This window comes from Eublepharis macularius, chromosome 4 (assembly GCF_028583425.1).
Source record: "Eublepharis macularius isolate TG4126 chromosome 4, MPM_Emac_v1.0, whole genome shotgun sequence".
In the NCBI taxonomy this organism is placed as follows: domain Eukaryota; kingdom Metazoa; phylum Chordata; class Lepidosauria; order Squamata; family Eublepharidae; genus Eublepharis; species Eublepharis macularius.
The window spans coordinates 57,340,684-57,355,951 of NC_072793.1; the positions used below are offsets into that span (position 1 = coordinate 57,340,684).

Sequence of the window (15,268 nt, forward strand, 5' to 3'; positions counted from 1 at the left end):
AGACCACTGAATTCCACCAAGGATGCCGTTGGTCCAATTTGGGGTTCAGTGACCTAGAATTTGTGGATTAGTGGGTGAAGATGACTGCACCCCATGACTGTGTTGCAGAATGGGCTATCCTTGGAGTATCAGTTTCTCTATGACACAATTAGCTAGCTTCCAGCTATGGTATCAATCAATAACACATGGACTCTGTGCTGTCACATATATATTGGCAGTCTGCAGACAAGAGGGGCTGTGGTCACAAACAGAAAAAAGCCAGTGTGCATCTGAGAGGCACAAAACTCCCATCTCACATGTGATACAAAATCCCCATGTTGTTGCTCAACAAATACGAGTCCTTGGTAATATGTAGATGGAGAATGATTGTATTTATGTTTTGCTAAACGTAAAATTTGGCTTTACATCCGTGAGAAAACAATTCTGTGTGTTAGTCAGGAGTAAATTTACATGTTGCCCTAAAGTATTGTGTACTAAGGGGTGTTGCATTTCTCATTCTCTTTAGAAAGATCCTTGAAATGGAGGCTTGTGTTCTTGCGTGAGAAATGCATTGTTCATAACACCCAGTAATTGATCTTTTAGAGCATTTGTCTTTTTGTCCACTTAGGGAAACAATGTTGAGTAAAAAGGTAAATGTTAAGCCAGTAGTGTTGAAATATGCCCTTATTGGAAGCTTTTGCTAATTAACACCTGTAAGATCAAGGAATTATTCATTCTGTGAATGATTTCTTCGCTTCCAGCTTGTCTTGATAAAAGTCCGCTGAATTATTCAGGATAATTGGTTGGTAGTTAACATCTTTCTATGTAAGATGCAGAAGGTAATAGATTGGATCCTGACACTCATTACTTTTAACAGAAGGGAATTGTCGGAACCAACCCAATAGCTTATGTCAAGGTTGAGTAAAGTTTATTTGTCAGTTCTCTGCTGACCTGAAGAGAGTTATATATCTGAAACTCTACCATCTCAGATGTTCTTTTCTCTTTTAATTTTACATCTCTGGTATATCATTTTTAATGATTATGTACAGAAAGTATTAACCCCCTTAATTTTATAGTGATGGACTGAATGAGCACAATTTAAAAACTATAAATAGGACTAAATGGTATTTCAAACTACCTGAATCTTCCATCCCTAAAGCTAGAGTCACTTTGCTTCAGTAGAGGAACTTCTTCAAGTGAGAACTGCAGTATAATGCTACACAACTGGCATTCATGAATGAATTTGATAATGTTTCTCAAGTCTTGATTAAGAATTATACATCACCTTTGGAAGAAGAAGGTTGTGCCAATCCAATTAGACTCCATCATATGAAAGCTTATGCCTCAATTTATTTCTTAGTTTTTATGATCCCATAGGGCTCCTGAATTTTACTTTCTGCAAAAATCTGCAACAAACTTATTGGATGGTGTTTTGCATTCATTGTTTAACACTCCTGCAGTCAAAATGTCTTCAGTATTTCTGTTGTGTGTAAGTAAGTTCTCACTTTTAATTTGGCTGAATCTCCAAAACATCTCAAGCTACATACTAACAATGAAACTTGTCAGTCTTTCAAACCTCTGTTGCCTGTGAAAATTAATAACAAGCAAGCCTTTATTGGTTATAATAATATAATATAAATTTTAAATACAGAAACGAGTCCATACAGAGTAAGATTAAAATTACCGAAAAACCACCAGAAAATGAGCAAAGAAAAAATGGTGGGAAAGGGAGAGGTAACCCTTTAAAAGTGCAACCAACATTTCAATTTGTAATCTGTGATTCTAAAGTGCTAGTCCCCCAACAATAACTTGGAAGAAAACAGGAATTTATAGAACATTTAACCCTGAATAAATGGTGAGATAACATCATTTGCCCTTTAACGTGTGAAATGATAAAATAAATCTGTTTGGCATCAGAAGCCAAAATGGATTAAACAGCTCATTTGAAATGGCAGGAAAGAACTGGAGCGGGGGAGTGCTTTAATTATATCTGGTGAACTGTAACTTTGAAAATAATTTGCTTATTTGTCAGATATATTCCATCTTAATGCATGATTACATCTTTTGAAGTAGCCTAACATTGGTGCCTTTCACAATGAGTCTTTAAAGCGTTTCAGTACCTGCTCCGTGTCCCATGTTTGCAGGGGTTTCACACTTGAAAGGTAGTCATGGGATGCAGTACTGCTCTTTGTCTGCAGCATCCCTGATTTTTCTCCCTGCGGACACCCCTGCGGACATACCGCGATGTTATTTTTGAAGCTGCTGCCAAGTCGCGGCTGGCCTGATTTATGTCAGTGTGAATACTTTTGTCCTCTTTTTGCTTCTTTCCCCCCTCCTTTTCCTGATCGGTCTGTGTGGAATTAACCACTCCCACCCTCCTCAGCTCTCTGAACTCCCTGTCCACATTTTTATCAGTAAAGCAAGGTAGGGCTCATAAGGCTGCTTCTTCGTTGGCTTCCTTCCTCCTGGGTTTGCACGCACTCTCTTACTTTTTTTTCTAAGCCAAGAACGATTCCTAAACTTGCTGCTTATTCCCCACTGACTTTAAAAGTCAGGAAAGGGTTAAATGGCTGCTCTTCCCTTCCCTTCCCCCCTCAGTGATATGAGCTCACTCTTTTATTTTTTCCCCAAAGTTACTGCCTTTTCTTCCTGGCTTTAAAAGCCAGGAAAGGATTAAATGGCTGATTTTCCCTCCCTCCAGGTAAGCTAAAAAAAAAAAAGCCTTTTTGCACAGCAGTTTGCAAAACAAAGCAGCAGGGAAGCTGCCTGGAGAGAATGAACCAGCAGCAATTTAACCCTTTCCTGACTTGGCTTTAAAAAAAACGAGACTGGAACAAGCAGGAAAAGTGCATGTTTCCCCCCAGAATTCCACCACCAATTGCCTCTCCAGTGGGCATGGGACAGCCCACTCAGCAAATACAGGTGGGGGATGGGTTCCAACATTGCAACATTACTCCTCATGCTTTTAATATATTGCCTCTCCAGTGGGCATGGGACAGCCCACTCAGCAAATACAGGTGGGGGATGGGTTCCAACATTGCAACATTACTCCTCATGCTTTTAATATATTGCCTCTCCAGTGGACATGGGACAGCCCAATCAGCAAATACAGGTGGGGGATGGGTTCCAACATTGCAACGTTACTCCGCATGCTCAAAAGTTAAAAAAAAAAGAGTGACTTGAATTGCAAAGCCCGGGAATCCTGAAACTGCACCGAGGCTTCAAAGCCCATCTAAAATGAAAAACAACAGCCCAAACTGAAACAGCCTTGGGCAGTGTGGAACATGGGAGTGCCATGCCAAAGCCATTGCGATCACAGTGAATTCTCATAAATGGCGGTTTAAACCATAAGTGCGAAAGGGGCCATTGGCTATCATAATGAACTGATTTTTTTTTTCTATTCATTGGCTCAATCATCAACCAAAAGGGAGACTGCACCCAAAAAATCAGAAGATTGAGACTTGGAAGGGTAGCCATAAAGGAACTAGAAAAGATCCTTAAGGATGAAAATGGGTCTCTGGGATCATCCAGGCCATGATCATCCATTCTGTGGTATTCCCCATTACTATGTATTGATGTGAGAGACGGACACCAAAGAAAGCAGAGAGGAAGAAAGTTGATTTATTTGAAATGTGGTGCTGGAGGAGAGTTTTGTGGACACCATGGATGGCCAAATAGACAAATAAATGGGTTCTAGATCAAATCAAGCCTGAATTCTTCTTAGAAGCTAAAATGACAAGGCTTTCATACTTTGGTCATATCAAGAGAAGATAATATTCACTGGAAAAGACAATAATTCTAGGAAAGGTTGAAGGCAGTAGGAAAAGAGGAAGACCAAAGATGAGATGGTTTGACTCAATAAAGGATGCCCCCTCTAGTTTGCGCATATAGCATATAGATGTTACTTAAAAAACCATCTGAAGAAGTGAGCTGTGACTCATGAAAGCTCGTACCCGACCACAAATTTTGTTAGTCTTATGGGTGCTACTGGACTCTTGCTCTTTTCTACTGCTACAGACAATCATGGCTATACATCTTGACCTAAAAAACTGACATGTTGACAGGGACATAAGAAGGATTCCACTTCCTTGACATGTTCCTTTTTCTTTTAATATATTTTTTGCATACCTTGTGGTAATGTCTTTTATAACATGATGCTATATGCCATTTTTAACAAAGCTTCAACAAAGATAACAGCAGTAAAAACTTCTGCTTTGCATTTTAGATTGGTACAAAGGATACCTTGTAAGACATAAAGGAATCCAGGTAAGATCCATTTTTTCTACATAGTCCCTCTTTGTAGTGTTACTTTTCTGCTTGATAGTAGGAATTAACTATTTCTTTTTTTAGAATAATGGGAGTTCAGTTGCTTCATTTATTTGTTACACAATTTTTATCCTGCTGTTGTTCCAAGCAGTTCATTGCAGCTTATATTTCTCTCCCTACATGCATTTCATCCGCACAACAGTGGAGAAATGGTGAGCTTAAGGCTAAATGAGGACTTGGGATCTTCCTTGATCCTAGAATGAATCTGTATCGACTACTGTGCTAACTCTGTAATCACTTTAGTGAGTCACTGAATTTGTTTGGACAATATTTTGTTAAATGAATTAGTGGCTTTGGGTCTGAAAGTACCATTAAGTTATTTTGCAAGTGGGTCTCAAAAGGCGAGTAAGTTTAAAAGTGGATTCCACTTCAAAAGGTTTAAGAGCCACTGTATTAAACCAGAATGGGTGGTCTTGTGTTTCTGTTGTGTTGCTGTTCAAGGAACTGTGATACAGTTACCCTGACTGAGGTTGCACTTCCTCTAAAGGGACATGTTTGCAATTTTGGCAATGCTATAAGGGCATGATATATTTGGCCATAAATCAGGTTGAAGTCCAACTTGCTTTCCTTGCAGCCCCACAGCAGTTATGGGAAACTTATTTTCCCAATGCCACAGGGCCTGCTTTGGATCAAGACCACCATGCTGGGGGAGGAGGGGCTTCAGCCTTCCCCTGTGCCATTTTTCTGAGAAGGAACGATTTGATCCATTGGTACTGCACATACTCTGCATGGGGCAAAAGTGTCCTCCAGTGCCATGGTCCCAATTGGGCTCTATGCTGTTTGAGGAAGTAAGTTCCCTTCAGCCACTGTCTGTGTTGTGTACATAGCATGGTAAATGTATAATGCAGTATGGGCTTTAGATCACATGTACAGGTGGCGATGCAGATCTCTGGTGTTTGAAGCACCTTTTAGAGTCAGTGTGGTGTAGTGGTTAGCGTGTCAGAGTAGGATCTGAGAGAACGATGTTTGAACCCGCACTTTGCCATGGAAGCTTCCTAGGTGACTTTGGGTCAGTCACATAATGTCAGCCTAACCTACCTCACAGGGCTGTTGTGAGGGTAAAAGGAGGAGAGGTGAATTACGTAAGCCACCTTGGGTCCCCTTTGTGAAGAAAGGTGGGGTATAAATAAATTTACCAGTTTGATGGGTTTATAAACCCTTCTTTCAAAAATAAAATCTGACCCGAGTGACCCATTCTTTAGTCATTTCCAGGTCGCGTTACTGTGAAGCACTCAAGGTGGTGGTGTCTTTTGAAGATGGTTCAGAAAGCAACAGCAAGATTGTGCTGAGGTGTTGATTTGGGGCAATATCTTTCTCTAGTGCTTAAAGAGGTTCACTGGATAACTGATCTAGGCCCAAGTCAAGGTTTTGGTCTTTAAGAAAACAATCCTAAGAAGGTGTACTCGGACTCCTGCTCAGATCTATTGTGGGCTTACTCCTGGGAAAGCATTAGGATTGCACTGTAAAGCCCTGAATAACCTGGGACCTGGGTACTTTAAATAACCTCCTGCTTCTATATAAACTTGACCAGATGTTTCCCTTATTTTTTCAGGCCATGCTCAGTGTCCCCCTTTTCCTTTGTTTGATACAAAGTTTGGTTTTCTTCATTTTTCAGACTTTTTATTTGCCAAACATTTCAGACAATACTTTGATACCATTTTCATATAATTTTATAATATCCTAGTACTCTGTACTAGTCACAGTTCTTTAACATTACATTCAAACCTTACTGCAAATCTACAGAACTGCCTAGAAGAAGATAACCTTTTATTTTTTTGTCTTGTCCTTAACATGTGATTTGCTTAAAGATTCTTATTTAGAAAATAGCTCAAAAACTCATCTCCTTGTTCCTTGTTGAGCAGATCTAGTTACTGAGCACTACTGTTGTATGTAATAAGACACTTGAAAGCTACCTTGCTGCACTGTGGAAATTAATAGGGCAAGACTGCTTAAAATAGACCCTTGGCTTTCTCTTATTGATGTTATGCCCACCTGATCTAGTGATGGTGAAGCTACTACTCTATCTTTGGAACTCTCACTTTAAAAAGCATCTTTTTTCTTGTTCTTATAATGCCAGCTTGTCTGAACCATGAAAATGTCATGCAGCAGCTTATGGATTCCTCTAAATGTGGTAGCGGTTAAAGCAGCTGTGGCATAGGTCCATACACCAGGCAGAAAGTCTGCTGTGTATATTTTACTTCTTCTGCAATGTGAGCAAATGTCTTGCCGATAGAAAAACATCTGTCTAATTCTGCTTAAATCTGCTGGCATCCACTGTCTGCTATTTTGTTTTGTCCACTTACTGATTTGTACCTGTTGTTTGAACTTTGCCTTTAAAAACTATCTGGGGTTGTTTGTGTAAGTATTCAGCGTTACGAATTTTTAATTTCCAGAGAGAGTGACATTTCAGTTTTTCATTTAGAGTCACTCTCACAAGAGGTCCAGAGACGGAACACAAGTATCATATAAAGTACTAATGACAAAGTTGCTAAAAGGATTTCAGGCTCAAAGCTAGTTGGCAGAGTTTGGGGAATGAGACTGATGCAGCTGAGATGTCTTAATACACAAAGTACGCAAGCCCTTAGGCATTCTGTTATAGCAATGGGATGGAAATGCTTTCTTATATTTTTGCACAAGGAAGAAGTTAAAGATTCCTAGACGACAGGACTTGCTTCAATGACATTGATAGGGTTGCCAATTCTTGGTTCGGAGATTCCTGCAGATTTGCGTGGTAGAGTCTGGGAGGGCAATAGTTGAGAAGGAGAGGGACCTCAGCTGGGTATAATTCCATAGAGTCCACCTTCCAAAGCAGCCATATTCTCCAGGGGACCTGATCTCTGTCATTTGGAGATCAGTTAGTTGCAAGAGATCTCCAGGCCTCACCTGGAGGTTGGCAAACCTAGGTGATGATGTTCAGAACATCAGGGACCTTCATAAGTTCAGTCCTTGCACACCAGATATCAATTAAAGCAGAAAAGATCAAATCAGGTTGAGAAGAACCTGCTGCAGCAGTTCTAAGAAGCATATGAAAATACTTGCATATGAGAAAGGAATCCATGAGAGCGCACAGGGGATGGGAAATCTGATTCCTCTCCTTTCCCCTCCCCACTTGCTCCTCTTGCTGTGTTTGTCCTTCTTTCCCCCACTTTATTCTGACTGCCTCTTTAAGCACTTCACTAACTGTCAAGGCAGGTGCCTCAGCGTGCTCTGTGGTTGCTCCGGCAGTCAAACATGTTTCTTTTTTTCCGTTTGCACATTTACAGAGGTTCAGGTTTTTTGTTTGTAACATGTGCATGCATGCACGAACACGCATGCATGTATGTGCACTCATGTCAACTCACACACATTTTTACACAATAGATTTACACAATAGACTAGGGCTTCCCCCCAGACTTGCAGAAACCTAAATGGTACAGCAACATAAATAACTTCATGATGATAATCTGAGTGTAGTTGCAGCAAGAGATACCACTCAAAAATAAAATTTTGCTAGAGCTGTTTTTATCTCTTGTCTCAGAGCTTTATTGTTGGAGAGATGTCTGGTAAAATAACTAGTATATGTGTGTTTTTTTTATCCCTCCACAGGGAATATTTCCAAAATCTTTTATCTACGTCAAGGAAATTGCAGTTGAGAAGGGAAGGTATTATATTTAGCTTATTCTTTAGCAGTGCAATAAATTGAACTTCAGCATGAGAAAGGAAAGCTTGCTGTTCTACCAAATGCCCATTCATTGCTTCATATTGGTTATGGCTCTGGAGTGGACTGGCCATTAGGGCTGTTGAGGAAAGTCTTGGTGGGCCCATGGCCTGGGAGTCTACCCCCTCTGCTGGGAACAGCCTGGCTACAAGTGAGGGATAGCTCTTGTCTTTGCCCATTTGGGGCAGATGAACAAGCAATTTTGGTGGCAGCCAGTGAGCTAGCTGCTTGAGCAGGCTCTTGTGGAGGCGAGCTAGCCTGCTTTCCTTCCTCATTTCGAGGGTGTATTGCAGGACCATTTTAGCCTGTCAGCCCACTCTGTAGTTATTGTCTTGTAAGACTATAGTTTAGGGTCACCTCTTGATTGGCAGTTGGTTAATGGTAGACCACAGAAAGCACTTTTCTGTCATAAGTTGATTGAGAAGTACTTTTATGTTGATTATCATGATATATATTAATGACATTTTAAAAGCTTACATAAATTCATGGTGGGGGGGTTGTTAGGCAAGATAGTATGCTACCTTTATGTTTTAATGTGTTTTTATTAATTGATGCTACCCACTCTGACCCGCTTGCGGGGACAGCGGGTTATAAATTTTATTATTATTATTATTATTATTATTATTATTATTATTATTATTATTATTATTATTATTATTATTATTATTATTAATAATAATAATAATAATAATAATAATAATAATAATAATAATAATAATAAATGGCTGTCCCTCTAGGGTTGTCAACTCTGGTGTTGGAAATCTCTAGAGATTTGAGACTGGTGCCTGGAAGATTGTGTTTGGGGGTGGGGGGAGCTCAGTGGTGATGGGATGCCCAATCAGTCCATCCTCTGAAACTGCTGTTTCCTCCAGGGGAAGTGTGCTGTGTAATCTGGAGATCAGTTGTAATTCTTGGAGAACTCCAGATCCCACCTGGAGATTAGCAGCTCTAAGTCCCTCTCAGTGAGTGACAGATACTGGGAAATAGACAATAGCAGGAAAAAGACAATATCACTTGTCTTTAACTCCTATTTGTCAGATCCCTGTTGGATAAAGAATGCTGGAATAAATTATCCATTAATCTGATTTAGAAGGACAATCCTTACAATAGTTTCTGTTACTCATCATTAATGGAGGGTTGGGGGAAATCCTGAATGATGCAAATTCTGTAGCTCTTGGATAGCTTGGTTAAATAATTCGGTGAGGAACTGTTGCATGGGACCTTAAAAGACATTTATTCTTGGTATAAAGTTGAAGAGCCTAGAGATGTATGCGCAGCACACTTGTTAAATTGCTGTTTATCTTTCTGTTCAGAAACACAGAAAATATAATAAATGCTGAGATCCCTTTAGTGCAAGAAGTAACCTGTACACTTTGGGAATGGGGAAATATCTGGAAGCAGCTCTATGTGGTAAGGTTTTTTTTTTTTGTTCTTCCACGATTATTCTATTTATTTATTTTTACATTTTTATTATTCCTTCATCCAAGGAGTGTAGATGCTTCTCCTCCCAGTGGACAGTAATTAATATCCAGTGCATTACAGCTATTATAATGGAAAGGAAACAAACTTTAGCATGTGTAAGTGATGTTACCCATATTTAGCAGACTAAGTTATTTATAAACCCACTGTTTCTTTATTACTGTACTTAGGCTCAGTACAGATTCACCAAGAGTTTGTTTGTGATGGGAATGAACCCAGTAAATTGCTTGATTTGCATGTGCTCTCCTATAAAAATTACATTTGACCACACATGCTCATGAACACACAAATACACAAAGTGGCGTTCCTGCCAGCAAATTTGGCTTAAGTACATATTTGTGTGGCTGGACCTGATCCAGCTTGTCAGCATTTTGTTGTGGCTTTTCACTTGTATAATAACATGGAAATCAATATGCAATTATTCGTGTCATTTTGTAGCTTTGGAAAGCAAAATGGTTTTCATTTGACAAGTCAGAGGTCCATTGTGATTGATTAACTGCTCAACTTCAGCTGTTGCTGTTTGAAATATATTATGTTTCAGGCAAACAAAAAGGCACGCTTTCGGCAAGTACAATCTATGATGTGCGAATTAATGGAGTGGAGGTCGCTGCTTCTCTCAGGGACTTTGCCCAAAGATGAGCTCAAAGAATTGAAGCAGAAAGTCACTTCAAAAATTGACTACGGCAACAAGTTAGTTCTCTTATTCCGACTTACATCTACTGATACATTTCATAGCTAAATTTGTCAACATTACTCCTGTTCAGTGTTGCTTTTTAAAGGTAACAACCTCTCAAAGGAAACTGTTTCATATAACACTTCGTGCGTTCTTTTAGCGCACTGCAATTTGACATGTGGTGTGCATAACAGTTGCCATCTACAGGCATAGTATTTAGTAGTTAGAAAGAGGTGAACACAAACTATACTGCAAATAGTAAAATCCATTCTCTGAAGGCCTTTTGGTCTTCATAATGGTGTGGTATGTCTTGAGTCAAAGATATGTGTAGATTATAACAGAGATCATCACAGCATTTATGAGATTGTCTTAGAAACCCTTAATTCTTACTTTTTAACAACAGCTTTTGATTTATATACTGCACTTCAGGATAACTTAAACCCACTCAGAGTGGTTTACAAAGTATGTTATTATCCCCACAACAACAATCACATTGTGAGGTGGCTGAGGCTGAGAGAGCTCTGGAACAGCTGTGAATGACCCAAGGTCACCCAGCTGGCTTCAAGCAGAGGAGTGGGGAATCAAATTTAAGGTTGATCATTATTACTATCTCTATATTACCAGTTAGGAGATTGAGGGTGAGATATCAGCTGCTGTACTATTAATGTAGCAGAGGATCCCCCAGGTAACAGTTTGCCTTATAGCTATGAATTTTTAGGAGTTTAGGCTCCTTTCTGCCAGGGATGATATTAAGTAAGAAATGTGTAAAACAGAATCAAGTTCCAATCAAATCCAACTGCAGAATTTTTATGTGACTCTCAAAGGGCATGATGAGAGAATAAAAGATTTATTATTTCTGTTCAGATGAAGAACATGTGAATTTCAAGAACAGGCAACCCCATTAAACAACTAGGTGACTGTGAAATATATGGGTGTTTTCTCTATAGTTTTCTCCCTGGCCTTCTTTGCCATGACATTTAACAATAATTATGTTTATTACTTTAGGTGCCCAAGAGGTCCAAAACAATGCTTTATACCATATAAAACACACACTATGAGGCGGCATGGTCCTACCTGCAAGTTTACCGTTTAAATAATCAGCAGCAAGTTCATTAGAAAGCTCTTTATTGTTGCCTTCTAGGACTGTTACATTTCAAGTGGAGGGCGGCGACTCTGTTTTCAGTGCAGCACAGTAGCTGACTGTGCTGGCAAGTTCCCCAGTTCAAGTTTCTGACAACCAAAATGCCTAGCCACCTAAAGCATCACATATTAGTCCTATAAATTATGGTTGTAGTGGTGGATCTTCTCTTGCCTTCCTCCTACCATTGAAAATCCAGTGTTGAGTGTCAGCATAGCAGTGAACAGCGCGCCTGCAGTGGACAGTAGGAATCAGGCAAAGTTGGCAAAGGAAATGCAGGGAACAAGGTTTTCATTGATGACTTCTTCACCTGATTTCCCCCGTTCTCACTGTAGCCCACCTCTGGAATTTTATACATGTTGCTCCCCTGATCCCTACCTTGAATTCTTCTGGAGTTTTAGGGACTCCTGGAAAAGGGGGGAAGCAAGGATAAAAGTCTACATTTTTAGTAGATGATAAACACATGGCTCTTTCCTCCGTACATGTCATGTATGATATGACCCAAACAGAAAGGTACAATGGAGAAGAAATCTTTTACTTTGAGCCAATCAGTTATTTGAACCTAACACATTTTCATCTGAGCAGATTTTTTAAATACCTTTATTAAACTATTTTTAAGAGCTACTGTAACTGCATTTGAGAAACTTCAGTCATGTTTTCAAACTGTTTAACTTTACCTCTAAAGCTGACTTTTTAAAATTCTTGAATACTCAAGATTAGTAGTCTAAGAAAAAAAAATAGAAAAAACAAAATAGTGTGGGGTTCTATGGAAATGTAGTAGTTAAACACCCACACACACATATATGTGTATTTGTGTGTGTGTGCACTGTTAATATGCTCAAGTTCTCTCTATGTGTATGTAGTTTGGACTACAAATATATTTAATATCAAGTAACTTTAATTGGTATATTTTCTGGTGGCTGTTGCCAGGAGAATTATATCAAAATATCAAAATTTATATCAAAACATGAAGAGAAAAACTCTAATGTTACTAATGGCACTGCCTCTTTGTGTATAAAGGATACTTGATTTAGATCTTACAGTTAGAGATGAAGATGGAAATATCCTGGATCCTGAAAAGACCAGTGTCATCAGCCTCTTTCATGCTCATGAACAAGCTACTAACAAAATTACAGAACGAATCAGAGAAGAGATGGTATGAAGTCTACATAACATTACTATACTTTCAAGTAGACATTTCCTTGATGAATGAGGGAGGATTATCTACTTTTCATCTTTAGCCAGTAAATGTTTCTCATCCCCAGCTTCCAGATAATGAGGTTTTTAAAACAATAAAATATTTGCTATGTGAATCTTTTTATTTTAAGCTTGCTATCTGAAGAAACATACTTCTCTCTTGCATAATACAGAGTTTTGTGCATACATCTTTCCCCCGAACATACAAATGGTTCCTGAGGTTAACAATGCTTTTCCTAAGCACAGCTACACTTTTCTAAATCTTTTGAAGTAAAGGGATTTAGAGGAGAGTTGTTCTCCTTAGGATGAATAAATTCTGCCATAGTTAGACTATCTTTGAAATGCCAAATATAATTCCTCTCATGAGTTCTTATACAGCTAGAGTTGCCATGTCCCCACCTTGAAACTGGGGGAGGAGGGGGCAGTGGGCAGGCACTCCAGAGGTCCTCTAGTGACCAGTGTAAACCAGGAGTGACGGCATCTTTTTGGGGCCAAATTGGCCCAAAACATAACGTTTTTGCTGTGTTTGGGGCTGATATGGACCTTCCAGTTTTCAACCAGATGTGATGCTATTGGGGCCTCTGAAGCACGCATGCATACCATTTTGCCACATACTCCAGGACTCCCATCATGCCTCCCCCCTCCTTTCCCTCTACCGGCCAGGTGAGTGGGGCTGGGCGGGGGGGGGGGTGAAAGATGGGGGTGGGAGATTTCCTGCCTCCACTGGGGGCTAACATCGCTATGTATAGCTGACTGGAAAAAAAAACATTCATGAAATACCTTTTATTAGGGCCAACCAAAACAACAACAACAACAACAACAACATTCGATTTATGTACCGCCCTTCAGGACAACTTAATACTCACTCAGAGCAGTTTACAAAGTATGCCATTATTATCCCTGTGAGGTGGGTGGGGCTGAGAGAGCTCCTAGAAGCTGTGACTCACCCAAGGTCACCCAGCTGGCTTCAAGTGGAGGAGTGAGGAATCAAACCCGGTTCTCCAGATCAGAATCCCGTTCTCTTAACCACTATACCAAACTGGCTCCCAGTTTGAAAGTTTGTACAAGCCTTCAAAGTCATCAGAACTCTTCATCAGGCTAGATGTTATAAAATTAAAAAATAAAGGGGAAAAAAAACAGATATTCCAGGACAAAATTTTAAGACCCTGTTTTGTCAGCCTTTGGTATCAGATTCTGAAAAATCCACAGTCTAATTGCTGTAGATGTTAGATTATAGCAGTTACATTCTGAGAAGCAGCAGCAAACAATGGTGGGCCATCTAAGCAGAAAAAAGACAGTCCAGGAAATGAGATTACCTCCATTGTTTCCTTCAGGTGACACGGGCACTCACGCTAAATTTGCCTGGAGATTTTCTGGGTAGCCTTAGAGAATTATTTTAAATCACTGACATAATAAAAGTAAAATAAAATCCAAGCATCATTTAAACATTAAATATCTCTATTGATGCCTTGAAACAATGCTCCTGTGACATAAATTACTGTATAACCAACGTATGCATCAATATATAAAAGCACATTTCCACCCTGGCTAGGCAGTGGAGTGTATTTGCCTCTATCCCATCAGGAGATGTTAAGACAAACAAACGTGGGGATTTGGGAGGCCAACAGCCATTAATTGCCTGGCCGTTAGGCAAGTTGAACCCAAAAATTTAATCTGCATGGAGTAAATTATGTGGTTCAGATTACTTCTTCCTGTGATTAAGCAGTACCCTAAACAAAAAGGAAGAGGTAAACTGTATTAGTCATTGATTCTTCCTAGGTTTATTTTGGATAACCTTGTATCTTTCTTACTTTTCTTCTGAGTGCAGTCAAAGGATGAATCTGATTATGGAACCTTCTCACGAAACTCTTCATCACCAACCCATAGCATTTACGTCTTTGTAAGGAATTTTGTTTGCAGAATAGGAGAAGATGCCGAACTTTTCATGTCTCTCTATGATCCCCAGAAGCAGTGTGTAATAAGGTAGGTTAGGCTGTGTTTTCTTTTTCTGGCACAGTGGAAATTTTCTATGACAAAGTGTGCTTTTATGACAAATGTGTGGTTCTTTTTACAAGGAAAATGAAACGAATACATTTATTTATTTATTTATTTATTTATTTATTTATTTATTTATTTATTTATTTATTTATTTATTTATTTACATAATTTATAGTCTGCCTTTCTCACTCAGACTCAAGGTGAATTACACTGTGTAAGTCGATATGATGAACAGAATGGAATATATAAAAACAAATCAATAGGGCTTGGATTGCAGACATCTGAAAATAAGCAGAAATCTGAAACAGCTGAAATGAAGCATAAGTATTTAAACATGGCACATTAAAGAAAGCAGAAATTAAGTAATTAAGTTGTTTGGATGTGAATCAGCACTTTGCTGGTTCGAATCCCACTACTGCTATGAGCTCTATAGGTGGCCTTCAATAAGCCACTCCTCTCAGCCTCAGCTCCCAATCTGTATTGTGAGGACAATAATACTGACTTGCTTCACCTCTCTGAGTGGGCACTAACTTTCCAGAAGGGTGGTATATAAGCACACTGTTACTGTGAGCATGTCTGTGTCAATGTTGTTTGCTTGCCGTATGCCGTTACTAAGTCTGGATGCCTGCCTTGGTACTTTGCCAGTTTGGGTGCTGGGATTCTCTGGTGTGACATTGGTTCTGCTGGGCTTGCATTGGGCCTGGGTTCTGCCTGGCATCTGTAAGTGACACTGGTTCTGTTGGGCTTATAACAGTGTCCCTTGCTTCAGCTTTGTTTTGCA

General features: G+C 39.4%; 1 protein-coding gene across 1 annotated transcript in view; it reads left to right on the forward strand.

Moving 5' to 3' along the window:
• DOCK2 (dedicator of cytokinesis 2) overlaps positions 1–15,268 on the forward strand; it is a 470,704-nt gene that overhangs the window by 14,944 nt on the left and 440,492 nt on the right. Inside the window, exons 3-8 of the mRNA XM_054976977.1 lie at positions 4,205–4,245; positions 7,891–7,946; positions 9,316–9,412; positions 10,023–10,171; positions 12,313–12,448; positions 14,318–14,472. Of these exons, the coding sequence (XP_054832952.1) occupies positions 4,205–4,245; positions 7,891–7,946; positions 9,316–9,412; positions 10,023–10,171; positions 12,313–12,448; positions 14,318–14,472 (634 nt within the window). The remainder of the gene's footprint in view (positions 1–4,204; positions 4,246–7,890; positions 7,947–9,315; positions 9,413–10,022; positions 10,172–12,312; positions 12,449–14,317; positions 14,473–15,268) is intronic.